The sequence below is a fragment of the Aquarana catesbeiana genome, linkage group LG01 (assembly GCF_042186555.1).
Source record: "Aquarana catesbeiana isolate 2022-GZ linkage group LG01, ASM4218655v1, whole genome shotgun sequence".
NCBI classification, from domain to species: domain Eukaryota; kingdom Metazoa; phylum Chordata; class Amphibia; order Anura; family Ranidae; genus Aquarana; species Aquarana catesbeiana.
This window is the reverse complement of record NC_133324.1, coordinates 762,281,295-762,301,113: the sequence shown is the minus strand read 5'-3', so window position 1 is coordinate 762,301,113 and position 19,819 is coordinate 762,281,295. Positions and strand designations below refer to the sequence as shown.

Sequence of the window (19,819 nt, the reverse complement as noted above, 5' to 3'; positions counted from 1 at the left end):
CAAACAGATTCCAGACTTCACTTCTCCAGTGGGAATACCCCCCCAGGGTGCTTCAGGGACATGCTTCCACTAGTGGGTGCAGCACGGCCCTGGACCTGCAAAGCACTGTGTGGCTAACTCACACATTACATAAGGGGTGTTTAGGAGAGCACCTTAGAGTCCGGAGCTCAAGAAAACGATATGAACTGGCCTGGGTCTTACTCACAGTAAGGTCCAGGTATGGCCTCCAAAGCTATGCCAGGTATCGCCCAAGTCATAGAGCTTCAAAATGATTCATACTGGCTTTGCAACAACTGAAGAATCTGGAAAGCAGAAAAATATATTGATAAATGGTCGAACAAAAAGGAAGAAGTAGCTTGCTTCTCTTAGAAGAGAGAAAATGTCCATTCTCCTGGCATTCTAGCAAAAAACATGCTGGGAGTGGGAGGAGTTATACTGGGCTGCCTTAAAACTTGGTGTCCCAAAATCCAATCTCCTGAAAGCAGTTGCATAACCCGATGTACCTGAATACTCCTGTGTTCCTTAATGTATGATTAAAAATTGATTTCATATTTGTTTGGTGCAACACCTCAATATACTACTTACGTTATTCATACACAGGGAAGAAAGAGAATTTTAGAGCTTACAGAATGCATTTAACCCCTTGTTAATGGGGTTAAAATCTTCCATGCTTCAGCAAGAGAATGTCAGCAACTTTACACAAGTTAAATCCACAAAATTTGATCAGGAATGCCACAACAATGAATGTCCCTTAAATATTTGTTTACTGCAGTATTTACAGAGAGAGAAAACAGGAATACTGAACACTGTGTGGGTGGTTTGCTCTTCAACACAAAAAAAAAAAAACTGTAGCGAGAACAGCTAAACGTTCAATCTTCTTGTATAAGGAATTAAAAAAGGATTTTTCAGGGACTTCAACTACTTTTTTAAAGATGTTTTTTATTGCATTTGTAAACATAAATTATGTTACATGCATCAGTGTATTTAAACAACCCAGTCTTCGCATTTCTCAACTTATGGTGTCATACAGGCAGAATCTGAGAGCTTTGAGATTTGAGAACATAGCAATTCTATAGTAATTACAAAGGCAAATGCCTGTAGTGTTCTTGCTCCTATGGAGCATCCAAATATGTGATGGATGAAGTTTGGAGAGGGGATTTGCATTTATGCTGTGTCATCCATATTGGTAGATTAATGTTACACAATCAAAGAAATTCATAAGGGGCGTCAGACATCCTTTAGGCCTCTTTCACACGGGGCAGATCAGTCATGATCCGCCCCGTGAACACACGCTGGCTCAGCGGGGATCGCTCCGCCGATCCCCGCTGAGCAGGAAGATGACAGGTGCATCGCTGCACACTGTGCAGCGATGGACCTGTCAGAGCGCCGCTCTCCCCTATGGGGGGATCGGATGATGACGGTCCGTAGTGTCCGTCGTCATCCGATCCGATCCGAAAACGGAGGGAAAAGTAGGTTTTTCCTCCGTTACACTTTTCGGATCGGAGCGGGGTCGGATGTCAGCGGACATGTCACCGCTGACATCCGACGCTCCATAGGGATGAATGTATGTCCGTTTTTCATCCGAAAACGGATGGATGAAAAACGGACATACGGATCATCCGTGTGAAAGAGGCCTTAGAGTTAGGTCAAGGCTCTGCACCTAACTGTCTCTGCCTGCACCTGATTCATGTACAGCCCTGGCCAAACATTTTTTTTCACAAAGATTGCTGCTTCAGTGTTATTAGATTTTTTTTTTTTGTCAGATGTTACTATGGTATACTGAAATATAATTACAAGCATTTCATAAGTGTCAAAGGCTTTTATTGACAATTACATTAAGTTTATGCAAAAAGTCAATATTTGCATTGGCAGTGCTTTTTCAAGACCTCTGCAATTTGCCCTGGCATGCTGTCAATCAACTCCTGGGCCACATCCTGACTGATGGCAGCCCATTCTTGCATAATCAATGCTTGGAGTTTGTCAGAATTTATGGAGTATTTTTTGTTCAACCGCCTCTTGAGGATTGACCACAAGTTCTCAATGGGATCAAGGTCTGGGGAGTTTTGACATTTTGTTCCCCAAGTCACTTCATTATCACTTTTGCCATATGGCAAGGTGCTCCATCATGCTGGAAAGGGCACTGTTCCTCACCAAACTGTTCTTGAATCCTTGGGAGAAGTTACTCTCGGAGGATGTTTATTAATGGATATACCATTCTTTATTCTCGGCTGTGTTCTTAGGCAAAATTGTGAGTGAGCCCACTCCCCTGGCTGAGAAGCAACCTCACACATGAATGGTCTCAGGGTGCTTTACTGTTGGCATGACACAGGACAGATGGTAGCGCTCACCTTTTCTACTCCAGACAAGGCTTTTTCCGGATGCCCAAAACAATCGGAAAGTAGATTCACCCGAGAAATACACTTTACCCCAGTCCTCAGCAGTCCAATCCCTGTATCTTTTGCAGAATATCAGTCTTTCCCTGAGGTTTTTCCTGGAGAAAAGCGCCGTTCCCGCAGTTGAATCAACTGTAGGAGACCATCCTAGCGCTTGCTGGACTTTCTTGGGTGCCCTGAAGCCTTCTTCACAAATGCAGTGGAAATGCAATGGGAATGAGCACGCACAAGAAGCCCAACAGCACAAGAAGCCCAACCGGCAGACACAGAAGGGTAGGAGCCAATAGCGTTGGTGGGGTACCCCAATTTAAGGGACACCCTTTCTATTAATTTATTAAGTTTAATTTATTGTTGCCTAAGAATATATAGTACTGTATAATTGTACACAGAGATTTAATTGGACATTGGGATTTGCACTTTAAACCACTTCAGTACCAGCCTGTAATATTCGTTTATTACCAGGCCATTTTTCAACGCAGTGATATTTGACTGCAAATTACTTGTTCATGAAACACTTTACCCAAAATAAAGACATTATATAATAAGTGCCTGAGATATGTGTGAAAAATTGATTGGTGAAGACCAGAACAAGTGGCAATGTCTTGTCAACGCTTCCCTGTGCTACTCTGCATATTAGGAGGGGAGGCCCAGACATTTATATTAGAACTCAGCCCACCCAGCCAGCCAACAAAGCCAAAATTCTAACTAGCCAGCTGCGTCAAGCTCAAACCAGCCAGCAGAAGGGGGAAGGAGCATGAATATTAGAACTGCACCTCTATCTGTATCGGTGCATTGCAGATGGTCTTTATTTGCTTGTTTACATTGATAGAGGACAGGTAAATATCTTCTGGCTTGTCAATCCCAGGGTGATCTCTGTCCTTCTATGGCTAACTTTAGAAACCAAAATCACATACACCAATGATGCAGAAGTGCATGGAAGCAGTCTCGTACAACAATCTTACATTTACTGTAGATCACAATACATTAAATTGACAAAAATATTGAATAAAACTAAAATACTTTAGTACATAGTGCAGTAATTATTTCCTGTGACATGGGGAGGTTTGGCCTCATGCCCTCATCATATATAGAGCAAATCAGAGTCTGTTAGTTAAAACATGAAACTTTACTATAAAAATTGTCCAAATTAAAGACTTCATTATCCTCAATAGAAATATCATTAAATTGTCTTATTAAATCAAGATACATTTCAGGAAGAACTGTAAGATTTTGTACTAAAAGCAGAAATCTGGGACCTCCATCGTAATTATGGCCACGTTCTGCACCACATTTTTATATCTAAATGTCTGAGGTAGTCAAGCTGAAATTTAAGTGGAAAGTATTTTTCATCTAAATGAATTTCCCATTTTTATCATATCAAAAATAAGTTGTATGCATTTTGACAGAGAAAACTGAAATGGATCCAAACATAACAATAGTTTCCTGAGCTACTAATACAAATTCTGTTGGACAGGAAAGGGCGAGTATTAAAAAGTTATTGTATGCCAAATGTTTTCAGTAATTCCCCTGTCATGTATTCTGGCACTGCTAATCTAACGGCTTTATTTTATCTGATGAATCAGCATTTTAGGATGAAATGTTAAATAACAGAGGAAATGGTGGGTATTGTAGCATTGCCACATTCCTTATCTAGATGAGGTTTCAAATGGCATTAAGCCTTAATGAAAGTTTATAATAAAGCCATTTTTTAATTGTTATTTCCCCCTTACACTAATGGGACCAGAGCTTTCACTGCCATTTGTAACTTTTTAATGGTGTAAGGCTGTTGAACCACTTCCATACCGGGCCTACTCTGACACGCCTCTCCTACATGTAAAAATCATCATTTGTTTGCTAGAAAATTACTTGGAACCCCCAAACATTATATGTTTTTTTTTAGCAGACACCCTAGGGAATAAAATGGAGGTCGTTGCAACTTTTTATCTCACACGGCATTTGCGCAACAATTTGTCAAACGCGTTTTTTTTTTTAAAAAAAAGAACAACAGTTTCATGATTTCAAAAATAACAAAACAGTAAAGTTAGCCTAATTTTTTTGTATAATGTGAAAGATGATGTTACGCCGAGTAAATAGATACCCAACATGTCACGCTTTAAAATTGCGCACACTCGTGGAATGACGCCAAACTTCGGTACTTAAAAATCTCCATAGGCGACAATTTAATTTTTTTTTACAGGTTACATGTTTAGAGTTACAGAGCAGGTCTAGTGCTAGAATTGTTGTTCATGCTCTAACGCATGCAGCGATACCTCACATGTGGAGTTTGAACAGTGTTTACATATGTGGGCGGGACTTGCGTGTGTGTTCACTTCTGAGCGCGAGCTACCGGGAACAGGGGCGTTTTAAATTTTTTTTTTTTTTATTTTACTTAATTTTTTTATTTTTACAGTTTCATTTACAATTTTTTTTTTAATCACTTTTATTCCTATTATAAGGAATGTAAACATCCCTTGTAATAGGAATCGTTCATGACAGGTCCTCTTTATGGAGAGATGTGGGGTCAATAAGACCCCACATCTCTCCTCCAAGCTGGAAAGCATGAGATCATGAAAAAAAATTCCAAAATCTCATGCTTATCAGCCGCGATTGCGGCTTTGTTTACATCCGCGGCCCGGACGTGACATCATAACGTCACGCCCGGGCCTCTGACGGTCATAGAGATGACTGGTGACCATCTGGTCACCGGAAATCTCTATGGTCGTCATCTGGCGGCTGACGATTCTTTCTCCGGGTCCCCGATGGCATGGGAGAGCCTGGAGAAGCAGCGGACGCCTGTAAGAACAATCAAGCGGCAGAACCGTGCACAGAATCGTTGCTGAAAACAAGGATATCTGAATGATGCCCTGTAGCTGCAGGCATCATTCAGATATTCCCACTGAAAGTCAAAGACGTCATTTGACGTCTTTGGGTCGGGAAGTGGTTAAGGTGCGCATCTTGGTCTAAACAGCTTAAGCAAGAAAACAGATCACATCTTTTTTAATAGAGACCTTGAATGTATAAATAAATGCCAAATTAATAAATATATAATATGAGTTTTGTACTTCGAATTCTCAGCAGGCGCTTCAATTGTCTTAAGGAAAGCCCAAAAGGCTCTCTGTCCTTTCATAACTGCTGCTAAGTGTATTTAAGGTATGTTACCCCATTAACTCATGTAGGTTTTTTTTTTTTTAATCTAGATAGTATAGTGCACGTCTGGTTTTAATGATTCATACTCTGAATGGTCTATCAATTGTGTACCCCAAGGTTCAGTGTTGGGACCCTTACTTTAGAATTTTTTTTATAAACGATATAGGATCTTGAATTAAAAGAACCATTTCAGTCTTTGCAGATGACACCAAGCTATGCAGTGGAAAACCGACCTTACAGGAGGTCTCCAACTTACAAACTGACCTTAATTGCATGTCAACTATGTAGAAAATGAGGTTTAATGTTGATAAATGTAAAGTTATGCACTTGGGGGCTAAGAATATGCATGCATCATACATACTAGGGTGTAAGCTGCGGTTTCCAAGGTGAGCAAAGATGAGAGAGAGAGAGAGAGAGAGAGAGAGAGAGAGAGAGAGAGAGAGAGAGAGAGAGAGAGAGAGAGAGAGAGAGAGAGAGAGAGAGAGAGAGAGAGAGAGAGAGAGAGAGAGAGAGAGAGAGAGAGAGAGAGAGAGAGAGAGAGAGAGAGAGAGAGAGAGAGAGAGAGAGAGAGAGAGAGAGAGAGAGAGAGAATTTTGCCTCTGTACAAATCATTAGTAAGACCTCATCTGGAATATGCAGTTCAGTTTTTGGGCACCAGTTCACAAAAAGAATACATCGGGGAACTGGAGAAAATGCAGAGAAGGGCAACCAAACTGATGAGGCATGGAGGAGCTCAGCTATGACGAAAGGTGAGAGGAACTGAATTTATTTTCTCTTAAGAGGAGGTTAACCACTTGCAAACCAGACGCCTTCATTATACAGTGGCAGGTTGGCAAGTTCCCGCGAATCGCCGTACCTGTACGTCAGCTCCTTTAAGAGCCATAGCAGGGGCGCGTGCGCGCTGCCACACTGCGGAGGGACCTGATGCGTGTGGCCGGCGGCTGCGATGTCCTCCAGCCACCTGCGATCATGGGAAAGAGAGCCAGAACGGGGATCTGTCAATGTAAACAGACAGATCCCCGTTCTGATAGGGGAGGAGAGACAGATCTGCTGTTCTAGTGATTAGGAAGAGCAATCTCTCTCCTTCTCTAGTCAGTCCCATCCCCCCCCCCAGTTAGAAGCACCTCTCAGGGAACACATTTAACCTCTTGATCACCCCTAGTGTTAACCCTACCCTGCCAGTGACCTTTACACATTAATCAGTGCATTTTTATAGCACTGATCGCTGTATAAATGTCAATGGTCCCAAAGTGAGTCCGCAAAATCGCAGATCGCCATCAATACTAGTAAAAAAAAAAATTAGAATGCCATAAATCTATCCCTTATTTGTAAACGCTATAACTTTTGTGCAAACCCATCAATATACGTCTACTGTGATTTTTTTTATCAAAAATATGTAGAAGAATACATATTGGCCTAAACTGATGAAGAAATTATTATTTGTTTTCATTTTATTATAGCAAAAAGTAAACAAATATTGTTTTTTTTTTTTTCGTTTTTTTTTTCAAGATTGTCGATTTTTTTGTTTAAAGCACAAAAAATAAAAACCGCAGAGGTGATCAAATACCACCAAAAAAGAGCTTTATTTGTGGGGGGAAAAAAAGGACATCAATTTTGCTTGGGTACAACATTGCACATTGCAGTATCAGAAAAATGGCTTGGTCATTAAGGGGAGAAATCCTTACAGTCCTTAAGTGGTTAAGGGGGATATGATCAGCGTGTATAAATAAAAGTGGTCCATATAGTGAACTTATTTTTATTTTAAAAATTTTTAATAAAATAGTGAACTTGGTGTTGACTTATTCACGTTAAGGTCCTCACAGGAGGACCTTATCTTTGGAGGAAAAGAGATTTAATCTCCAAATACGGAAAGGCTTCTTCACAGTAAGAGTTGTGAAAATGTGGAATAGACTCCCTCAAGAGCTGGTTCTGGCCAGCTCAGTCAATGGCTTTAAAAAAGGCCTGGATTCTTTCCTAGATACACATAATATAACTAACATTTATAAGTAAAGTTGATCCAGTGAATATCCGAAAATAGGATTTTTTCCATCATACTTACCTGTAAAATCCTTTTCTTTGAGTACATCATGGGACACAGAGTTAGGCTAATATTCATTACCTAATGGGTTATACTTCATCTCCAGGTGAATAGACACTGGTAGACCAAAGTTCTTTAGACAGGAAGTGATCCCCTATATAACCCCTCCCATACAGGAAGTACTTCAGTTTTATAGCAAGCACTGAATCCTCAAAAAAGAGGGGAGGGATCTCTGTGTCCCATGATGTACTAAAAAAAAAAAGTATTTTACAGGTAAGTATGCTCGGACATCCACTTGATAAAATTTTGTGAACATATGCACTGAAGACCAGGTAGCAGCCTTACAAATCTGAGCCACAGATATCTGATGGCAAAAAGCCCAGGAGGTTCCTACACCCCTAGTAGAATGAGCTCTCACCCTAAAGGGAGGAGCTTTACGTTTCAGACCATAGGCCTGAATGACCAATTGACGGATCCAATTGGCAATGGAAGCTTTGGAAGCTGCCTACTCCTTCTTGGGTCCTTTTGGTAAAGCAAAAAAGGAGTCTGATCTGCGGATCTCCACAGATCTAGACAAATAAACCTGGACTGCCCAGACAACATCCAAGGAATGCAGTCGTCTCTCTTCCGCTGAACAAGGCTGAGAGAAAAAAGGTGACAATAATAATAATAATATTTTATTTATAATGCCCTTTTCATCAAAAGATCTCAAAGTGCTACAAGTTAGAAACAAAAAAAGAAAAAATTAGCAGTTTATACAACAGAACGGACATCTAAAAAGGACAAAAAGCTTTACTAAAAAGAAAGGTCTTAAGACCTTTTTTAAAACAGTCAGTGGATTGCAGGGCCCTCAAGGTGTCAGGTAGGGCATTCAACAGGTGTGGGGCAGCTGCACAAAAAGCCCTGTCTCCCATTTTCTTCAGCCTAGTTCTAGGTATTTGAAGAAGGTTTGAGTGAGTGGAACGGAGGGAACGTGACGTGTTTTGTAATTTGAGAAGTTCTTTGAGATAAGGGGGGGCATGTCCATGTATGCATTGTTGTGTGAGGAGAGAGACCTTGTACTCAATTCTGGTGGAGACAGGAAGCCAGTGGAGTGAGTGAAGAATGGGGGTAATGTGTTCATGTTTCTGCACTCTCATCAGGATCCTTGCTGCAGAGCTTTGGATGTACTGAAGCCTCTGCAGACTCCTTCTAGGAATCCCAATGAGAAGTGCGTTACAATAATCCAGTCTGGAGGAGACAAAAGCATGAACCAACTTTTCGGCATCTGGGAGAGAAAGAATTGGACGGAGTTTAGAAATATTACGGAGATGGTAAAAAGAGGTCTTGCATAGGTTATTTATATGGGCTTCAAAAGTGAGTTGGGAGTCCATTTTTACACCAAGATTTTGTTGATGAGGGGGGATATTAGAACCAGAAAAGGTGATGCTGGTTATAGATAATTTGATCTGGTGAGGAGTGCCAATCAAGATGACTTCAGTTTTGGAACTGTTTAGTTGAAGAAAAATATGCTCCATCCATCTCTTTATCTCCTCCAGACAGGTTGTAAGTGGGGATGTAGCGAGGACATATAGGCCAGACATTTATCCAGGATATGATTGTGAATGAGGCAGGATTTGTTTGTAATAGACTGCGCACTTAAGAGTTCAATTTTGCTACTTGACGATGCAACAAGTCTTTGCACCGGCCGTAGCAGACTAAAGTCCACTCCACGTTTCCCATTCAGCTCACTAAAAGATGCTGCCATAGAGATGTCCAAACCACACCTTCGATAGAAGACAGCACTCTGATGACGCGTGCATGGAACGACAGTTCGCGTTGCTGACCAAAGAGCAGGAATGGTATGGCTTGTCTGTGAGCAGACAAACTTTTGGCGAAAACTTCTATGGATGTAGCGAGGACGGCGAAGAAGTCCCAGCTGTTTAATCACTGCAATGCACGGTGGAGCGAAAAAAACAGCTGAAACTTAACAGCTGCTTGACAGAGTAACTCAAGCATAGTGATTGTGGCGACGGCAGCATGGTAGAAGTGCAGGTTGTTTTTAGCTGTGTAGCCAGAATACTAGCTACAAGGACATTCAACTCTGTGGCAGCGGTGATGTGTGATTTCAGACTTCCCAGAAGCACTTCACAATAGCATAAACAAACTGAAACAAGCCAATTCCAGGGAGTCTCCAGGCAGGTGTTTTCCTAGCAGCCACAGATAAGCCACCACTAGACTCGAAAACTACCAGATAGCTATCCAGAAAGGCCCGTAGTTCGGTGGTGCATATAATAAATGGTTATTTAAGAAGATCCTCTGGTCGATGGCACAAATAATAAAAGGTTATTAAGAAAGCATTAAAAGGTTTAGCTTAAAAGAGATCAACTAGTCATTTTTTGGCTCGACTGGAAAAGCGACTGGAGAGGCAGCAAACAGACAGCGCCAGCATCCTTTCCAGATGCCATGCATTAGCGTCCTGTAATTTAGGTGAGGTAATGGTTCTCTCTGGAATTTTTAGGCTGATATACTATAAGGCAGGCATCGGCAGCACTGAGCCTAGGGGCTATAAGTCCATATACTCCTAGTTATTATATGGCATAATATAGTGAAGTCCCAAAAAGACCAGAGATGACTGTACCAGGAGAGAGAGAACAAAATGTCTGTAAAGCAACTTCTTTTAACAGTCAGCAATCAATAGCCTATGCCCCAGGTGGCAGCAGCACAGTACAAGGGTTTATTTGCAGTTCGTATAATGCATAGAGTTCAGAGCAATCTTCCCATGCACTGTCACAGGTCAAGCATAATTTATGCAGAGGTGCCACTCACCACCTGTGTCCGCTCTCCCCCAATTTCTGGTTACAGAAGACAAAGTTCCAGCACTACTAGGCTCCAACACAATGGACCATCTCCCCCATCTCCTCCAAACCCTCCAGGGTACTCACAGTGCTGCAGACAAAGTGCACCGAACACATAACCGTGTATGTTATGCTCTGTTCTAGAGCCTGTAGTGAGTGATCTCTGAGCAGGAGGTCATCCAGATACCCGAGCACCAAGATCCCTTGGGCCCTTAAAAGACCCAGTACTGGTGCTAGGACCTTTGTGAAGACCCAGGGAGTATAGCAACCCAAAGGGTAGAGCCACAAACTGTAAATGCAAATCGCAGGAACCTCTGATGAGGCTGAAAGATAGGTACATGTAAATACACATCTTTTTTATCAATGGAGACTAGAAAGTCTCCAATCTGGAGTGAGGCTACTACTGAGCGTGCAGACTCCATCCGAAAGGGCTGGTTCAGTAGATACTGGTGCAGGGATCTTAGGTCCAAAATGGGCCTTGTGTCCGCAATTTGGTTTTTGAACCACAAACAGATTTGAGTAAAACTCTGCGCCTCTTTCGGATACAGGAACCTCTACGAATTTTTTTTGGAGGATCTGAGGGAACACTGGATCTTAGAAACCTCTGAGGGGGAACCCCCCCACAACTCCAGCTTGTAACCGTGGGATACAGTTGAGGTGACCCACTCGTCCTGAACTATCGTTCTCCAAAATGTCCGCAAAGTGCAGCAGCCTTCCCCTACCCGAGTGGGGGCGTCCCCTCAAAAGGAGGGCTTGGTGCTGGGTTTAGAGGAGTTTTGGACCCAGGGCTTTTTCTATCCCTGGCCTTGCGGCGAAACTGCCTTGGCACTGAGACACTTGAGAAAGCAGTCCCTAAAGGTTTTAAACGAGGGACGCCTGGTGCTTTTCTTCACAGGAAGTAGAGAACTCTTCCCTCCGAAAATCTTTTGGTTATATTTGTCCAAATGATCACCAAATAAATGTTCCCCATGAAAGGGGAAACCTGTAAATAACTTTTTACAAGGAAGCTCGGCTGACCAGTTCTTAAGCCACAAAAGTCTGCGTATATGTACAGACAGGAAACCTGCTGTATTGAATAATTTAAGGCGTTAACAGCAAAACACAGCGCTCAAGGAATATCTGTCCTTTACAGACTGGCAGATACCAATTGCTGCAACAGCTGGCTGAATAGCTGAACTGGCCAAAGAAAAGGAAGCCTTTAATAATGACTCCAATTTCTTGTCAACAGGGTCTTTCAAGCCTTGTGCGTTATCTACCGGACAAGTTAAGTTCTTGTTTAAGGAAGAGACTGCTGCAAGAGAGGCTCGCATGCTCCCCTTCTTAAAGCGGGGGTTCACCCACACCGCCAAAAAAAAAAAAAAAATATTAAAAGCCAGCAGCTACAAATACTGCAGCTGCTGACTTTTAATACATTGCCACTTATCTGTCCCGGGGTCCAGCGATGTCGGCAGGGGACGCCGAGAACCCGCTCGGTTCTCGGCAGCTGCCGCCGCCATCCTAGGTAAGGGAATCAGGAAGTGAAGCGTTGCGGCTTCACTTCCCGGTTCCCTACTGCGCATGCGCGAGTCGCGCTGCGCGTCCCTAGTGGTCCTCGCTCTCTGCTGGGAGCTGTGTGTTCCCAGCAGACAGCGCGGTCGGGACAGGAAGAAGCATAGACTCGGAAGTGGGTGCAAATACCTGTCTTTGACAGGTATCTGCACCCCCCTCCCCCCTGAAAGGTGCCAAATGTGACACCGGAGGGGGGGAGGGTTCCGAAAAGCGGAAGTTCCATTTTTGTGTGGAACTCCGCTTTAATGAACTTTTCATCCATGGGATATAAAAGGGAAAACCTCTTAGGAGGAACAAAAATCCTGTCAGGATGTTCCCAATCAGCATACACTGCCTGTTCCAAAAGACGGTGTAAGGGGAAAGCCTGTGCGGCCTGAAAAGAGGCCATAGGGACCCCAAAGAGGACCAGGGGGGCTCAGTAACCTCTGCAATAGGCCACTTGAAGGCAGACCGAACCATTTTGGTAAAAGAAAGGATATCTTCTTGTCCAGATTGCGCGGAAGCAGACTCATCTGCCAGGCCATCCACAGAATCCAGAGCTTTTATAGCTCTTCCCCATTCTTAACCCATTCCTGCTCCAGGGAGGGGGATCTGTCACACTTCTTGCCACCCTGCGGGATGAAGGCAATCATGCCAGCAATCCTGTGCTCTAACCTGGCTAAGGCCGAGGACAGTTCATCCTTTGTGATAAGGGTGAAGCAGCAGTGTTGACAATAGGCACAATACCAGATAGGCGCAGAGGCTCAGATTGCCCGTAAGCCTCTGGTCTTTCAGGGGATACAACACTAGGGATACGATTAGGTTCATCATGAACTACTGACGACATAGGTGTGCCCTTCCCTGTAGTGTTAGTCCCGCTCCTCTTTTTTGAAGACATTTACTAGCCACAAAAAGAGTACCTGGGTGGAGTATTAACACACCTCAGAAGGGAGACCCTTTAATAGGGCTCACCAAGCCTCTATGCAACAATCCTGCTAAGCACCTTTAGCCTGCCAAACAACACCTGGTGACTCACGTGACCCGGGTAAGGAGAAATAAATCGCTGCAAATGCCTGGTTCAGAGCCTGCTCTGTGTTCCACAGCTGTCTTCTGGAAGCACCGCATGCTTGGCAAACACAGCTTAAATAAGCTGGCTGTGCGTCAGAACGTTCTGTGCATGCGTGCGCATGCTCGCACGTGTGCGGTCCCGGCGAACGGGCGTGGCTGTATTCGTGTATGATGCAAATCTTTGTGCGGCTACGGCGCATGTGCGACAAAGCAGCGTGTGCCTTGGCCGACAAACTGCTGAGCACAGCGGCGCTCTTGTGAATGCACGTGTGTCATGGCGAACCAAGGCGAAATGGCGCACTGTCGTCTGCCATCATACAGGTAAAAGACAGCCAGACACATGCACAGGAAGTCCCCGAGTTACGAACACAATAAGGACTGTAGGTTTGTTCGTAAGTCGAAGCTGTTCGTAAGTCGCAACACTGCATTTGTAAATGTAACTTCCGGGAAGAACACTGATTGTGGGACAGGTGAGTGTCTTTTTTATTAAAAGTCAGTAGATACACTTTTTTTGTAGCTGCTGACTTTTAATAAACAAAAAATTTACTGGAACTCCGCTTTGAATTAAAAATAACCTCACTCCCTTAAAAAGTGCAGTAATCCGGTGCACTACAAGGTACAGAGATTCACACACACTACTGCTGGGAGGTCAGGAGGGATTACAATCCACAGATGACAAACATCCCTGTGAAGTTCCCTGTACTGTCTCTGTGCTGACCAGTGGCAGCTGGTGCTCCAAATTTTTTGGGGGGCGCAAACAAACTGAAAAATACTGAACCTCCCCCGTCAAATGCAGCCTCTCTGTACCCGTCAAACGCAGCCACCTGTGCCCGTCAAATGCAGCCATCACTACCCGCCCCCCCCAATGCACGGGCCACCACTGGTGCTGACAGTTCCTTGGCATTCCTGTTTGCACCTTCCAGCACACTAGGAGTTAACAGTGGAATGTACACAGGATAGCCAGGGACCTGTCAGCACGGAGCGAGAGGTGTACGGTTACTGTTAAAATTATTTTCTTTTAATAAATTCTGTGTTACAATGGATGATGTGCCCCGCTGTACTGTGTATGTGCTTTTTAAATAACGATGTCACTTCATACCAAATTTCACTGTAGTACGATATATCCCGGTCATGTGACTCCCGGCCCGTGCCGCCCCTCTCCTCTCACGTCTCCTGAGTCCTGACGTCAGCGGGGAATTCTCAGCCCCACCCGCTGACTATAGCTATCGCATCAGAAGAGAGGCGGGAGGGACTGAGAATTCCCCGCTGACGTCAGGACTCAGGAGAGCGGAGAGGAGAACGGAGAGGGGCGGGACGGGAGTCACATGACCGGGATATATCGTACTACGGGGAAATTTGTTATGAAGTCACATCGTTTTTTAAAAAACACACACAGCGGGGGCACATCATCTATTGTAACACAGAATTTATTAAAAGAAAGAACTTTTAAAAATACGGTCCGAGTGCGGGAGGGGAGAGGCTAGTCGCCATGACGTCACCCACAATCGATTTTCCGGTCCCTATGCATCAATGCCGCATCGGGGACACCCGAATCGCGATGCAACGATTAATTTCAGCATCCCTACAGATTTGCCTATAAAATTGATCCCTCCAGTGGTGAGAAAACCCTTTTCTCAGAAGTGTTTAATAACTATTATAGGGGACATTTATAATCCATGTAATATAGTTCGAGAGGTAGCAACCACAATCAAATTGAGTGGAGCATGTGCTGGAATATAGTTATGTTTTGATCCTGCCAGAAATTGAGTAAGCTATCTTCCTGCACTCTTATCAGTCAGTGTTGTCATAATGGAACAGGAAGTGTGTTATTGGATGCGTGTTTTTCCGCATCGAATTCGCATGACAGGAAATTGTGACCGGCCCTCTATGGAGCCGGTTCACATATCTCCGGGGCAGCTGCGGAGTGGCTTGCACAGGAGTCCTGTGTGTCTTTGGCTCCGTTTCAGGGCCGAATTTAGGCAAAAATTCGGCCCTGGTTCTTCTCTGAAATGGAGAACATGGACACACCGGACCCCTGCTGTGAGCCCCATCTGCCAGCAGTGTGAACCCAGCCTGCTACAGCCACCGCAATGTATATTTTTTGCTTTTTGTGTTTGGACACCTTTAAACCACATTTCAACAGATCTACTGAAAATGAACATCCTCAAACACAGGGTCCTATGCAAAGAGGATGTTGACCAAAGACTTTTGTGCAGCTCCATACTGCAGTGCATCACAGAGTAATTTGCCAAAGTGGGCTGCACAGTACTGTCAAGGAACTCAAAGACTTGCTCCAATGACCAAGCCTTTTCGCTCCCCTGCAGAACTGTGCCTGCCAATTCCAACTGGTACTGAAATATCAAAATCCAACCCAGCCCAAAGGAAATCAAGAAGCAATTAACACCCAAAAAAAAAAAAAAAAAAAAAAGGGAGGAAAGCTGTTGGCTCTTACAACATACCACTCCTTCTAGTCTCTGAGAATAAGAGAAAAGGGAATTCAAATTCAGTATATTGTGAATCTGTTTCATCTTACCTGTACTAAATAGTCCCTGGAAAGTAATGGAAGACGGACATGTTCCATCAGATGTGCCATGTGCTCCTGACGTACATCCTTATCGTGGTTTACCCAAGCAATAACGGCTTCAAAAACCTTGAAGTAAACACATGGCAACATATGAGTGAATCTTTGATTTAAAAAAAAAAAAAAAAAAATCTGAAATGCAACAAATTGCAAGAAAAAAAAAACAATATATTTGATACTATACTGTTTTTCTATCTCCATAGAACATTTACATAGCAGGACTTTAATCAATCAATATACATAGATATATATACATACATACACAGTTGTGCTCATAAGTTTACATACCCTGGCAGAATTATGATTTCCTGGCCATTTTTGTGAATAACACAAAAACATTTTTCACTCATGGTTAGTGTTTGGCTGAAACCATTTATTATCAATCAACTGTACTTACTCTTTTTAAAATCATAATGGCAACAGAAACTACCCAAATGACCCTGATCAAAAGTTTACATACCCTGATAACATGCACACAAGTTGACACAAAGGGGTTAGAATGGCTATTACTTGTTATTAGTGTGTGTGTGTGTGTGTGTGTGTAAGTGTAAAAGGTCAATGATTTTCTGAACTCCTGACAGACCCTTGCATCTTTCATCCAGTGCTGCACTGACGTTTCTGGATTCTAAATCATGGGGAAAGCAAAAGAATTGTCAAAGGATCTGTGGTAAAAGGCTATTGAACTGTATAAAACAGGAAAGGGGTATAAAAAGATATCCAAGGAATTGAGAATGCCAATCAGCAGTGTTCAAACTATAATCAAGAAGTGGAAAATGAGGGGTTCTGTTGAAACCAAACCACGGTCAGGTAGACCAACTAAAATTTCAGCCACAAATGCCAGGAAAATTGTTTGGGATGCTAAGAAAAACCCACAAATAACTTCAGGTGAAATACAGGACTCTCTGAAAACATGTGGTGTGGCTGTTTCACGATGCACAATAAGGAGGCACTTGAAGAAAGATGGGCTGCATGGTCGAGTCGCCAGAAGAAAGCCATTACTACGCAAATGCCACAAAGTATCCCGGTTACAATACGCCAAACAGCACAGAGACAAGCCTTAAACCATTTGTAAATACTTTTAAAGTGTCGCCTATGGAGATTTCTAGGACTTTTCATTCAGAAAATATATATTGTTTGAGGGGTTCTATTTTAATTTTCTATAAATAAATGCAGATTTTCACATGCATACGGGGCGCCGCCCCCCCCCCCCCCAATGCATGCGCCTGGCCCCTGAGCTACATGCAGGGCGTCGGACACATGGATTCCAGTGGGGTTTTTTAGGTTTTTTTTTTAGAAGCACACGATTAGAGCATGAGGCTAATTGGCTTAACCACTTGACCACTGGGCACTTAAACCCCCTTAATAACCAGACCAATTTTCAGCTTTCGGTGCTCTAACACTTTGAATGACAATTACTCAGTCATGCAACACTGTACCCAAATGAAAATTTTTTCCTTTTTTTCACACAAATAGAGCTTTCTTTTGGTGGTATTTAATCACCGCTGGGTTATTTATTTTTTGCGCTATAAAAGAAAAAAAGACCGAAAATTTTGTTAAAAAATTCATTTTTCTTCGTTTGTTATAAATTTTTGCAAATTAGTAACTTTTTCTTCATATATTTTGGCCAAAATTTATACTGCTACATAGCTTTGGTAAAAATAACCCAAATCGGTGTATATTATTTGGTCTTTGTGAAAGTTATAGAGACCACAAGCTATGGTGCCAATCTCTGAAAATTGATCACACCTGAAGTACTGACGGCCTATCTCATTTCTTGAGACCCTAACATGCCAGAAAAGTACAAATACCCCCCAAATGACCCCTTTTTGGAAAGAAAACATTCCAAGGTATTTAGAAAGATGCATGATTAGTTTTTTGAAGTTGTCATTTTTTCCCACAATTCTTTGCAAAATCAAGATTTTTTTTTCTTTTCACAAAATTGTCATATTAGCAGGTTATTTCTCACACACAGCATATGTATACCACAAATTACACCCCAAAACACATTCTGCTATTACTCCCGAGTACGTTGATACCACATGTGTGTGTCTTTTACAAAGCATGGCCACATACAGAGGCCCAACATGCAGGGAGCACCATCAGGCATTCTAGGAGCACCCAGGCCAATTCTGACATTTCTCTCCTACATGTAAAAATCATAATTTATTTGCTAGAAAATTACATAGAACCCCAAAACATTATATATATTTTTTAGCAAAGACCCTAGAGAATACAATGGCGGTCGTTGCAACTTTTTATCTCGCACGGTATTTGCGCAGCAATTTTTCGAACGCGTTTTTTTTTTAAAAAAAAAACAGTTTTGTGCTTTAAAAAAGAAACAAAAAACTGTAAAGTTAGCCCAATGTTTTTGCATAATGTGAAAGATGAAGTTATGACGAGTAAATAGATACCTAACATGTCTCCTTCAAAATTGCACACGCTCATGGAATGACGCCAAACTTTGCTACCTAAAAATCCCCATAGGAGACGCTTTAAAAACTTTTACTGGTTACATGTTGCGAGTTACAGAGGAGGTCTAGGGCCAAAATTATTGTTCTTGCTCTACTGATCGCAGCGATACCTCACATGTGTGGTTTGAACACCATTTTCATATGTGGGCGGGACTTACGTATATTTGCTTCTGCATGCGAGCACACGGGGACATTTTACTTTATTTATTTTAGTTTGAGGCTTTTTCTTTCTCGTACATCATGGGACACAAAGTCTCAGTAATTACTGATGGGTTATGGGTATCACAAGGTGATTGGACACTGGTCGCACCCTAGACAGGAAGTTCAACCCCCTATATAACCCCTCCCCTTACTGGGGATACCTCAGTTTTTTCGCCAGCGTCTTAGGTGTTGGTCACGTGTAAAGATGTGCTGTGCTGAGCTCCAGAGGGAATATCCTATATCCTATACTGGGGCAAGCCATGCGAACCGGATCCATTTCAAGGTGTCCTTTCTAGGCCGAATTGGATGGTACCCGGGCCTCATGTCCGAAGAAACGAGGTCTTACCTGTAACGCGTCTCTTTTTAGAGAGCTGAACCCCGGGATCCAGTATTTGGTTTTTCTAGCCATATCCCTGGCGGGGTGCTTTACGGGCCCAGAACTGCGGATCCTCCTTTTCTAGGGGGCCCCTGTCTCTGAAGGTTTTTCAAACGGAGCCCACCATGAAAGGTGAAGATTGGGTCTGTATAACAGAACCCTGCAGATTTATAAGGTAAGGGAGATTCCTCAGAATTTTTTAATTCTAGTAGGTTTCTCCTTTAAGTAAATGTATGCTATGCCTATTGTCGCCACCAGGGGCTGCCAAGAGCACATACCTTCACATGCTTGATCTGTTTGTCTCGGTGTCCACGCTGTACAGCTCCTCCAGCCGAGCTCCAGGTAGGATGGGATGGGGGGCTCTTTCCTCAAGGATATTCCCCCCGAGGTTTAGGGGGGCCGGGGTGGCCTGAAAAGCGGTAGTATATTGCGCTACCACCACCACTGTTGGCAGGTTCCTCATCTGCCGGCCCCTCTCCTTTCCTCCTCCACCCCAGCCTCCCCTCCATGCTTGTCCCGGAGGATCAGCACGTGCGGGAAAGCGCACGTTTTTGAAAGAAACGAGGGGGGGGCGGGAGGGGTGGTCGGAGGAGGGGGGGCGGAGCATTAGCACGACATCCGGCGTGCTTAGACGCCCACATCGCCGGCTGCACAGGCTATAAGAGCACACTTTTTTCAGGTGCGCACAGCCTATGGAGGGACACAGAGCTAACGGTCGCATGTAAGGTGGGACGCAGGCATTCTCCCAGGCATTTACTTAGAAACACTAAACTGGGCATTGATAGCAGCGACATTTGCTGTACTACATCGCTCAGCAGTCAGTGTTTCATTTGTGTGATACCTCCACCTTGTTGCTTTGCACTATGGGTAGAAGAGGTACAAATACCCCAAAAACCAGAGGCTCTAGGGGATCTCCTTCGGGCTCCGAGGACCCCCCTTCTGCAGCACCTTCCCCCCATGAAGGATCTGGGATGGCTGGACAGGGTGAGCCATCGGGGTCAGGGGCTGCATCTGCTTCTGGCACTTCAGCCCCTGTATACATTATGCAGGAGGTTTTTTCCTCAACTATTAATGGACTAGAGGAAAGACTAATGGCCTTAATTGCGTCTTCACTCAGTGGAAGAAAATGCACTAGGTCTCCCTCTGTTACCCAGGACCCTCAAGCAGAGGAACTCTGGGA

The 19,819-nt window shown here is 43.4% G+C and overlaps 1 protein-coding gene across 2 annotated transcripts in view; it reads right to left on the bottom strand.

Moving 5' to 3' along the window:
• KLHL2 (kelch like family member 2) overlaps window positions 1-19,819 on the bottom strand; it is a 265,189-nt gene that overhangs the window by 92,520 nt on the left and 152,850 nt on the right. For both annotated transcript variants that reach the window (XM_073606085.1, XM_073606086.1), the window contains exon 7: window positions 15,544-15,660. In XM_073606085.1, the coding sequence (XP_073462186.1) occupies window positions 15,544-15,660 (117 nt within the window). The remainder of the gene's footprint in view (window positions 1-15,543; window positions 15,661-19,819) is intronic.